The 11,414-nt window shown below is 45.4% G+C and overlaps 1 protein-coding gene across 4 annotated transcripts in view; it reads left to right on the top strand.

The window, feature by feature from the left end:
- Positions 1 to 11,414, top strand: part of NR2F2 (nuclear receptor subfamily 2 group F member 2) — a 17,529-nt gene that overhangs the window by 4,758 nt on the left and 1,357 nt on the right. For 2 of the 4 annotated variants that reach the window (XM_027688436.1, XM_027688435.1), the window contains exons 3-4: positions 3,833 to 4,360; positions 7,451 to 9,040. In XM_027688436.1, the coding sequence (XP_027544237.1) occupies positions 3,833 to 4,360; positions 7,451 to 7,725 (803 nt within the window). In that variant the 3' untranslated portion in view covers positions 7,726 to 9,040. Of the gene's footprint in view, positions 1 to 737; positions 2,033 to 3,832; positions 4,361 to 7,450; positions 9,041 to 11,414 lie in introns of those variants that run through there. The other 2 variants (XM_027688434.1, XM_027688433.1) reach the window with 2 other exon arrangements.

Below are 11,414 nucleotides of genomic sequence, written 5' to 3' on the forward strand. Positions count from 1 at the left end.
CGCCGCCCGCACCGCCCGCCCGCCCCGCCCCGCCCCGCCCCTTCCCCGCCGACAGCGAGGGGAGGGGAGCGGGGGGGAGCCCCCGCTTCTTTTTTTTTTTTATTATTTTATTTTTTCAAATTTTTTTTTTTGGGGGGGGGGGGGGAGAAGCGCTGGCGCGCTCTCTCCCTGTGGTGGTGTTTTTTCGCCTCCCCCCCCCCGCCGCCCGGCTGAGGAGCGATGCTGCGCGCTGGGTTATGATCCTTCCCTCTCTCTCTCTCCCTCCTCCTCCTCCTCCTCCTCCTCCTCCTCTCCTCCTCCTCCTCCTCCTCCTCCTCCCGCTCCCCTCTTTTATCATCCTGGCTGGCTGGGCGCTGCTGCGCTGGCGAGTTGACTCCTTCCCTCCCCCCCGCCCCGCGGCCCCCCTCCCCCTGCCCGCGCCGTGAGCACCGGCGGCGCGGAGGCGAGAGCCCACTTGCGAGGCGGCAGAAGCAGCATAAGGCAGCGCGGCGGCGGCAGCGGCGGCGGGAGCGGCGGCGGCGGGAGCGGCGGCGGCGGCAGCACCCGAGCGGCGGCGGGAGCGGGAGCGGCGGCGGGGACGCGGCGCGGCGGGAGCGGCGAACCGGCGGAGCGGGGCAGAGCAGCGGCGGCAGCGGCGGCGGCGGCGGCGAGGAGGAGGAGGAACAAATAAACAATCATAATAATAATAATAATTCATAATAATAATTATTATTGCGAGAATAAGAATTTTTTTATATTAAAAAAAAAGCGGGGAGGAAAAAAAAAAAAAAGACCAACAGCCCCCCCCACACCCCCGAGCCCAAAAGAGGGAGCGAGAGAGAGCAAGAGCGCAGCGGCCGGGCGGAGCGGCGGAGAGGAAGAATTAAAGCGAGCGAAGGAGGGAGGAGAGACAGAGCAGAGAGAGAGAGAGAGGAGGAAAGAGGAGGAGGAGGAGGAGGAAAAAAAAAGCCCACAAAAACAAAGCGATCGCAGTTGATGTTGCTGCTGCAAGCTGGACTTCCAAAAACTACGGCGAGACCGACCGCTCTCCGCGCCGAGAAGAGTCTCCTCCGCTGTGCGTGTTTTTTTCCGCTGTGTGTGTAATCTTTAACCTTTTATTCATTCTTATTTTGATGGCTTTCCTGAATGGCTGACTGCGAGCTTCCCTGGACCTGGCCCCCAGACACCCGCCTCTCCTCCTTCAACTACTCTGCTGCAGATCAGCTCTAAGAGAGAGAGAGGGAGATCTTTGAAGAGATTTTTTTTTTCTCCTCTCTCTCTCTCTCTCTCTCCCCCTCTCTCCCCCACCCCCACCACCCCTTTACTTTGCTCTCCTGGAGCCCAGACAATCGACTCGCACCTCGCCCCCCCGCACACACACCTCCATCGCCCCGTGCTTCTACACCTTCGCCGGTACCGGGAGATCCCCCCACCCCGACCCTCCTGAAAAAAAAAAAAAAAAAAAAAAGAGGCAAAACAACAAAAGAGAGAGGGGGAAAGAGAGAGAGAGAGAGGGGAGGACAAAAAATAAAAAGACTGCTGCAAAGCTGATCTGAAAAGCAAAGCAAACAAACTTTGAAAATAAAGGGGGAACAGGAAGTTTGGCAACGGTGTCCAATAGATATGGCAATGGTAGTCGGTGCGTGGCGAGACCCCCAGGACGATGTGCCCGGAGCTCAGGGAACGCAGCCTTCGCAAGCCCCGCCGGTGCAGGGACCCCCGGCCGGGACCCCGCACACCCCACAGACCCCGGGGCCCGGGGGCCCTCCCAGTACGCCAGCCCAGACCAACCCGCCGAGCCAGCAGAACCAAGGAGACAAGCAGCAGCAGCAGCAGCACATTGAATGTGTGGTTTGTGGGGACAAGTCTAGTGGCAAACATTATGGCCAGTTTACCTGCGAGGGTTGCAAGAGTTTCTTCAAGCGGAGTGTAAGGAGGAATCTCAGCTACACTTGTCGTGCCAACAGGAACTGTCCCATTGACCAGCACCACCGCAATCAGTGTCAGTACTGCCGCCTCAAAAAATGCCTCAAAGTTGGCATGAGACGGGAAGGTATTGGGATTTCATTTGTTTTGCAATTTTTTTTTCACTCGCTGCGTTTTGGGGTTTGTTTGCTTTTTCTTTTTTTTTTAATTTTTTAAATAATATATATAATTATTATTATTATTTTTAACCTCCCTACCCAAACCCCAAACCCAACCAGAACCTTTCCTCCCCCTTACCCACCCCCCTCGAATAAACCAGCCAGAAACTTTCTCGTAATGAAAGAAAGCGGTGTTGGGGAGGGTGGGCAGGGAGTCAGGGGCTCTCGCATGCTTTCTCCTGCACTCGTAATTGATTTGTGTTTGTTTTGATTTTGCTGATGGAGGTTTATTGAAAGTGGATTTTTAGTTTCACGCTGCTTAGGAGCGAGATGATGATTCTGACGTGTGGTTACTTTTCCTTCGTGTTTCCTCCTGCATGCTCAACCTTAGCCCCTGTCCCCCGAGCAGCTCTGTGTGTGTGTCTGTCCATGTGTGTACGTACACACACACGGAGCCTCCCGAGATGCACACACACACATATATATATATCCTCCAGCACCCTGCCTTAGATTGCAATTTTACACAGGCGGTTCAAATTACTATTACAATGGGACTCACCCTACCGAGGCTCTACAGCACTCCACTGTGGATTCCCAGCCGGATTTTTCCTCCTTTAAAAATATATATACACACACATCTCCGCGTGTGTGTGTGTGTATATACATACTGCCGTGTGCCTGCCTTTCCTGGTTGTTATTACCTCACTTTTCTCTTCTTCCTCTTATTTTCTTGTTCCTCCGGGAGAGGCAGGAGGGGGTAGAAGGGATGGGGTGGGGGAGAAGAAGCAGCCCAGAAGTAAGTGTGGGGTGCTCGGGTCTCTGCAAGTGGAGTCTTTGTGATATAAAATTAGACGGGAAATGTGAGCCTGCAGTTTTCCAGTGCGTGCTCTGTGTCTGGACGCTGCTATGTAGGTTAAGGGTGAGGGGGCTTGGGACTCGCTGGGCTCCTCTCTTTGTGTTTCTGCAAGAGTAACTAACCTTGGAATACGGGCGATAACAAATATAAATCAAGCACATTTTTAGGCGTTCTCCCTTCTTGTCGTCTCTCTGCCTCTGAGCCCTTTTTCTCTCTCCTTTTTCTCTCGCTGTCACCGTGTAAATTTATTAACAAAATGAAAGGCCCACTTTCCATGGGCAGCGGGGGAAGGTGCCTTTGGATAATGCCCTCAGCCTCACCAGGGGACCTGCTGGGGATGTTGTGGGGTGATTTCACCTCCTTTGGTATTTTTTATGAGCGGGGGGGATACATAATAACAGCAGCAACAATGTATTCAGTGGGCGAGAAACGCGTGTGGGACCAGAGCCGGGGATTTCGAACTGAAGTGTTTCTTCCCTCTCCCCTCCTCCCTCCCCATCCCGCTCCCCTAGCCTCAAATCAATGAGCTGTTTTAGGTGTAATGAAGAAAAAACACCCGGGCACACAAAGACGTATCCTGCATTTCTTGAAGGAGGGGGTGGAGGTGGAGGGGAGGGGGGAAATAACTGGATTGTGGTGTGTTTTGGGAAGTGAGAAGCTGGGCTCCCGCAGCAGCCCTGGCCGAGCTCACAGCGTTCCTCAGCTTTTATTGTTGCTTTGACTTGACCCGAGAACTGCGGAGCATTTAACCGGGGCTGGGGCTGAACTCTGACTGGGAAAATGCATGTTCCCCCTGAAGCTGGCCGGGTCCGGGGTCACACAGGCACGCAGAAGCACACAAAGCAGGCTGTATTTGAACCGATGGTTGCAATTCAGATATTAATAGCTGTAGTTTCTTCTCTATTTACTGCAGCGGTCCAGAGGGGCAGAATGCCACCCACACAGCCAACTCATGGTCAGTTCGCCTTGACAAATGGGGACCCTCTCAACTGCCATTCCTACCTATCCGGATATATCTCCCTTCTTCTGAGAGCAGAGCCCTACCCCACCTCCCGCTTTGGCAGTCAGTGCATGCAACCCAACAACATCATGGGCATCGAGAACATTTGTGAACTGGCAGCTAGGATGCTCTTCAGCGCGGTGGAGTGGGCCAGGAATATCCCCTTCTTCCCAGACCTCCAGATCACAGACCAGGTGGCCCTCCTGAGGCTGACCTGGAGCGAGTTATTTGTCCTCAACGCTGCCCAGTGCTCCATGCCCCTCCACGTAGCTCCGCTTCTGGCAGCTGCTGGCCTCCACGCTTCGCCAATGTCTGCTGACCGAGTGGTCGCCTTTATGGACCACATACGAATCTTCCAAGAGCAAGTAGAAAAACTGAAAGCATTGCATGTCGACTCTGCAGAATATAGCTGTTTAAAGGCCATAGTCCTCTTCACCTCAGGTAGGCGGCATTTCTTTGCTCCTTTTTTTTTTCCTTCCCCGGGCCCCCCTTGAGAACTGTTTGCTCTTGCAAAGTGTTATTGCCTGCACCCCATCACTGCTTCCCTGGCCCCCCGAGAAACCAGCGCGGTCTCTTTCCTTTTAGGAAGCAGTGCCCTGTGGTCTCCCCTTCAGGGCCTCGGATCCGAGCATCCCGTCTTCAAGGGAGTGCAAATTAGAAAAAAATAAAATAAAAATAAAATACACACACACACAAAACTAAAAAAAAAAAAAGGACAACCAAAATACAAAAATGCACCCCAACCCTAGCTGAATAATGCTGGAGACTGGGAAAGAAGGGGCCCGGGAAGAGGCACCCATTTGCCACGAGAGACTGCGCTCTTCCCATTGAAAATAATATTTTATTTAACAGTATAGCTCTGGGTTGTTGCATTTAATGACACGCATCTGAACAGCAGCAAAATCTGTTTGATGTTGTTAAATACAAGTCATCCTATCAGTGAAACCACTTTAAAAAGAGGATCATTTTATGGGCAGCCAGGAAGGGAAAAAAGCCCTGCAGGATTAAAAATTGAATTAAAAAAAAAAAAAAGTGAAATGCACAAAGCTGAGTTTAAAATATGTTCCCTGCCATTCCATAAAATAAAATAAATCAACTTTCCAAAGAGCTGTCTCTGATTTAAACAGAATGTGGCAGTGAGCAGTTCTGTGTCATTTAAGCTAGGGAGAAAAGTTTGCATTTGTACCCAGCAGGAACTGCATAGTCCAAAGCGAGTAGCGGGTGCAAAAAGATCATTACCATAAGTAGACAGGGATAGTATGGAAAAGTAAGAGGAGGCTGAAGCTGCCGCTCCGCAGTGTAATTCCGGGGTGGCACAGCCATGCCTCTCCCGAGGAAAAGACCTCGAGGTGTTTCTTAGATAATCAAAGAGGGGAGGGGGGGGGAAATATGTGTCAACTTTTGCTGCCTAGAAATAGTGCATGAGTTATAAAGCAATAATTGAGTGCGTTGTGAAATCTAATTAGCTTGCACTAGAGTTTAACCTGGGTGAGTAATAATCCTGATATTAACTCTGGAGGCTAAATTTTTTTTTTTCTTCTGAGGGGAAAAAAAAATCTGCTCGCTAATTTGTGCACTACGTTATCTCAGATCGCTAACTTTAAGGCTGCATCGGCAACCCAGTGTGCTGGAGCCTTCGAAGTTTGGGGATTAAGTTTAAAAATACATATATTTCGTCTGTAACTCATTTGGACGCTTGGGAAAGTGGCCACGCGATAAACATATGAATGGAAGCAGGACCTGTAAAATAATTACTCATCGGAGTTTTTTAAAGCCTGATATCAGGAAACAGGAAAAAAATGTAGTTTATGTGGGAAAAGAAGGGCTCACAATCCGTTCCTTGTTGTGTTAAAGGGGGTCTGGGGAACGAAGTCATTTTCTGGACTTTGTCCAGGTTCTGGGTCGTGACCTAAACTTCCTTTTATATATTATTGCTTTACACATAAAAAACTTCTCCTTTTTTTTTTTTCCCTCCCCCCCAAATTACTCGTGCTAAATCCTTAGGTGATCAATGAGCAGGGCGCATCTAGCCACAGGGAGACAGGGATCCCGAGTGGGAAGGGGTGTCCGTGGGGTGCTTCTTTTATTTTTCTATCGTTTTTCTAGGATGCATTTTCCTCTCCCTCGCTCAGCGAGGATCCCACACACGCTCACATCCCTCCCCAGCCCTTGCCCAGCTCACACCCACACCGAGGAGTTTATTTCCAATCCTGCCTTTTCTCCCAAATCACTTTTTTTTTTTTTTTTTTTTAGCCTTCTGAGAAAACAATCGTCCGATCCTGTCGTAACTGTTTAATTTATGACTATTTTCAAAATGTGAGGCCTGGCGTGTAAATTGCCTCCCAACTAGATAAACGTTTCTTGTTATCTGATTCTGGTGAAGATAGTCGCATGCAAAAAAATATAGGGTGATGCTTGCAGGTTCTGCAGCACCCCAATAACCTCCCCTGATGTAAAGCAGACACACATAGATGCATATAATGTTTGCTGCAGCCTCTTTTAAGAGGGGGGGTAAAAAAATCTGGGTTCTAATGACTCGCAGAATATGCATGTGTTAGCCCTGTGCCTAGGAAAGCCACAGGGAGGTCAGGTCACAACCTGTGCTCTTTCAGCACAGACGTCTCTGATTTAAAGGGAACTTATTGTATTTTAGCGTATCAGGAAAAAAAAAAAAAGGGAAAAAAAATGTCCAGACCCTATCAGGGAGTTTTCTTCTTGTAAGGGCCTTTAGGTTTAAAAAGAAGAAGAAGAGGAAAAAAAAAAAAAGAGGGGGGAGTTAAGGGGGGGGAAGAAAGAAAGAGAAAAGAAAAGAGGGGGGAAAAGAAACAGCTCAAATGAACAGAGAGATCACAGTTTGCATGGCTGCCTCTGAATAGGCTAAACTGACAAGATCAGTTTTAAAGGGCCACTTAAATCAGTTTCAAAGACTGAAGAAAAACGCGTTGTCTTCTTTGGGGGAGAATCTGTTGCTGGATCCGGGGCGCCATTATCTTTGGCTGGGCCAGTTTTTTATTATTATTATGATTTCTATCACTATGAGTAGTATCGCTTCTCATTGCAGGGTTAGGCTCTCCCCAATTATTTTCCAAGGAGGGGGGGTGTGGAGAAATAGTGGCTCCCTTTCCCCCCTTTCGACTCAAAGCCTTCCCCGCCCCCCCAGCCTTTCCCCTGAAAAATATAGATATACAAAACTAAGCTTGGCCAGCACCTCCTTGCCAACCCCTCAGGTCTGTTGTGCCATTAGAAATCTCGACTCTGGGAGCTGTGCTCAATCCTAAAGGAGACCCTCCAGAAGAGAGAGAAATACAAACACATACACATGCACAGAGAGATTGTCCCTTTTGGTAAAACCCACTTAAACCCTGGGGGGCAAGGTGATGGCACACGATCGACACTTAATTCTAGGAATTAAGAAGAAAATCAAATTTAAAAAATTTAAAAAAAAAACCAAAACCTTTTTAATCTGATGATTGCTTTCTTTTTTTTTTCTTTTCTTTCTTTTTTTTTTTTTTTTAATACACTTTCTTCTAGATGCCTGTGGTCTCTCTGATGTAGCCCATGTTGAAAGTTTACAGGAGAAGTCACAGTGTGCTTTGGAAGAGTATGTTAGGAGCCAGTATCCCAACCAGCCAACACGATTCGGGAAGCTATTACTACGTCTCCCCTCCCTTCGCACTGTCTCCTCTTCTGTCATAGAGCAATTGTTTTTCGTCCGTTTGGTAGGTAAAACCCCCATAGAAACCCTAATCAGGGATATGTTACTGTCTGGCAGCAGTTTTAACTGGCCTTACATGTCCATTCAATAAAACATTCGAGAGAGAGAAAAAAAAAGAATCTTAAAAAAAAAAATTAAAAATTGAGAAGGGAGATGAGAGTGAAAGGAAAGCAAATGACATTTGGGTTCTGGTTGTTTCTTAAATTTCCTTCTGCTAAGAAAGGATGTAAAAGGATGTTACAAGTTTGCTAAGAGAAGACAGGAAAAAATTAATGGACTGTGAATTAAAAAAAGAGACTGTCAAATGAACTTTTACAGAATGCATTAAAAACTCCCGTGTCGTTCAGAAAAAAAACTTGCTACTTATCATTTTTTTTGTAAAAAATAAAAAAGAGGGAAAGAAAAAAAGAAAGAAGAAGAAAAGAAACGATGGTGGGCTTTTTCTTTTTTTCTTTTTTCTTCTTTTTTTTTCTTTTTTTTGGGGTAAACTTTTTAAAAAATCTCGCTTAAAGTGCATTTAAAGGAAATTTGGAGAAAATTAGCAGAATGGAAGAAAGTAAGTCTTTTTTTTCCAAATTATTAATTGTCCTATGTGTCTATGTACCTATAGCTGTTCTTTTTTGTATTTTTCTGGTTTCAAACCAGTTTATTCTGTGGTTCTATAATAATTTTTGATATAACCTTGGCTTCTTTAAAAAAAAAATAAACTGTGTATCCTTAAAATATATGTTCTGAAAGAATTAAAACTGAGTCCACGAAAGTATCATAGGAAGAAAGAAAAAGAGAAAAAAAACCCTCAACAACACAATGATGGAAGCGCACTTAAGGTGGTGACCCAAAATCTAGCTTGAAGCTGAGAGAGCTATAATTATATAGACCCGAATGAACCACACGTGTCATATAACTCCCCCCAAATCTAGGTTTTTTTGATATTTCGGACAGAAAATGAACTGTGGGGACTTATTATAGGTAGAAGGATTTTGTGTCCAAGACACACTACGGTTTTGATTTTAAAAAAACAAGCAAACAAGCAAAGTGAACTTTTGTAATTTGAATTGGGTTCCACATAGTTCATCATGAATTGTTATTAAACTCCTCTATCTGTTTGTATATTTGCAAGCCCTTTGTATTATAATAATTGTTGATATTTTCCCTTTTTAAAAAATACCATTGAAATCAGCATGACAAAATAACACTGTTGGCACTTATAGATAACGTGATTGATTCAGTATCTTAGAGTTTACAGTTTTGTGTTTAAAAAAACTGAAGGTTTTTTTTTTTAAGTGCAACATTTCTGTATACTGTAAAAGTTATAATAACTGAACTGTTTGGTCGAGTCTTTGTGTGTTATATTCCAAGGAAAATTGAAAGTATTCAGAAATTAAAATATTATTTGATATCTGAAACTTGTTTGGCTGTCATAAATGTCTTTCAGAAACCACCTTACTTCTCTATAGTTTGCAGTCATTTAAGTCCATAGGCGATTGATTTGTTTACTTGTCACAGTAAGTTTGTAGCAGATGTATTGTAGTGTATTTACCTGTTTAATTCCGGGATGGGGGTGGAGGACTTAAGTTCTTGGTTTATCTCTGGTTTTAGGAAGTACTATGCTGAAATGGTAAACCATCAACCCCCATTCATCTAATCCTCCTGTTATTTAAAAATGAATTTTCTGGAAAAAAAAAAAGGCCCTTATTTTTGTCACACTTAAGTGCCTGCGTAGGAAAGGTATTGTTGTGAAAAAGTATTAGAAATCTGGAGATCAGTATCTATTTTATGATCAGAATGGGGCGAAAAATCTTTTGTAAATGTCTGACATACGCGCACAAGATCATTCAAGCAAGGTAATAGCAGTATTGTAAATATAGGTCAGTTGTTTGCAATGAGTTTTCTTTAAGTATGTGTGATTTTTTATAATACTCCGTAGTTGCCATCTATCGTTGTCATTGAAAGGTCTTCAAATGGAGTGGCTTTAGCTTCTAGCACTGAGGAGTCGGTTTTTAATGTATATATACTCTCAAGTGGATTTGATTTTTTTTTTATTTTTTTTTTACCTTAGACTGTGAAAGCATGACCACAGGTCACCTCTCTATTTTACATATGGGCTACATGTCTGTATGTATCCTGGCATCCATACACGCGTGGGCGTAACATGCATCTTCCCTGTGTAGGCACAGGGCCCTGTCCTGCAGCCCTGGCACAGGCACAGCTCCCACCGGGAGTGGGACCTGCCTGGGCGGGTGGCACAGGACCGGACACACCACTGGGGAATTGAGTGCTATCCCGTGCAGGCAAAAAAAAAAAAAACCAACAAAACAAACAAACAAAAAAAAAAACCACCCAAAACCCCAAATCTGAAGGAAGGCAAGATGATGTGGTTTTGCAAGGGGTTGATATTTTGTTTTGTGTGTGTGCGTGTCATTTATTTTTTTTTTCTTTTCTTTCTCTCTCCCCCCGCCGCCCTCCCCTTGGTCTATAGCAGATGCTTTGTATGTGAAAGCTTGCAATTTTGTTCTTGTCTGAGGCTTCCCCCTCTCCCTTTTTACCACACGTAACTACACCATGTTGTGGTTTCACAAAAAGAGAGAGAGGGAGGGAGAGAGATCATTCTGTAAAGTCGATTAAACCCTGATCTTTAGTGTGTTCCAGTTAGGCACATCTGTACTGGGGGCTGAGGGGCGTATGACTGTGAATTTGAGCAGAGTTTTACATCTGAATCATGGCTCCTTTTCTATAAATATATAAATATATATAAATATATAAATATACTATTATTGCAGGGGATTGCTGACCTCTAGATTTAGCTTTTTCTATTGCAAGTGCTATCCATGTGAGTGTGTGTGTGTGAAGTTTTTATGCTTACTAAGAACACAGGATCTTGACTTGTTTGTTTTGTGTTAGTTTATTGTAAACAACCATTTGTTGTAAATTGTTATTGGCATTAAATTATAATTTATGATTTTCAAATCCAAAACATTCTCTGCTTTTTATGTTTTAAAGCCTGTAAGCTATCTCTGTATTTATAAGTTTCTTGCAGCGAGCTTTGGTTCACAGAGAATAATAGTAAACAGAAAATGCACCAGGGTTAAATAAAAACACACACACACACACACACACGCACGCACACACACACAAGCCCCATGTATATATGTTTGGAATGCTCAGAGGAGGATTTGTTTAGGGACTTCAGTTAGTTTTAAGTTTATAGCATTTAAAGAAAGTTTTTCTTTTCATGCTGAGTTAGAACAAAAGATCTATCCAAAGATTGAATTGGACAAAAGAGGAGGGTTGGGATCGAGAAGCTTGTTCTATGTGGAATTGAGGAGATCCTTTTTTTTTTTTTTTAAAGAAAAGGAAAAAAAAAAGAGCTGTTAAACATGGCGACTCTTTCCCTTTAAGTCTCTAATTTATTTTTTTTCCTTGCGGTTCCCCCCTTGCCAACCCTCCCTTTTATTATATTTTCTGCTTTAATCTGATCTTAGCTCGCTCTGTTCCTTCCCCCCCCAACCCTTGCCACCGGGACTGGCGGGGAAAGACCCAAAGGCGACCCGGAACGACAGCGAGAGCTGCGGAGCCGCCCGCGGTGCAACCCACAGCTCGGGAAAGGTTCTTCTTCACCCCCCCCCCCTTTCCCTTTCCTCCTCCTCCTCCGCTCCTCTCCCCTCCCCGCCGCCGCGATCCCAAAACCTCCCCCGGCCCCGCCGGGGGGGGCGGCGGCCCCGCGGGGCGCGGAGGGGGCGCGGGAGGAGGCGGCTCCCCCAAGTTCAGACAAAAGCGGGG

The sequence above is a fragment of the Neopelma chrysocephalum genome, unplaced genomic scaffold, assembly GCF_003984885.1.
Source record: "Neopelma chrysocephalum unplaced genomic scaffold, ASM398488v2 Primary Assembly neopelma1_75, whole genome shotgun sequence".
Classification (NCBI taxonomy): domain Eukaryota; kingdom Metazoa; phylum Chordata; class Aves; order Passeriformes; family Pipridae; genus Neopelma; species Neopelma chrysocephalum.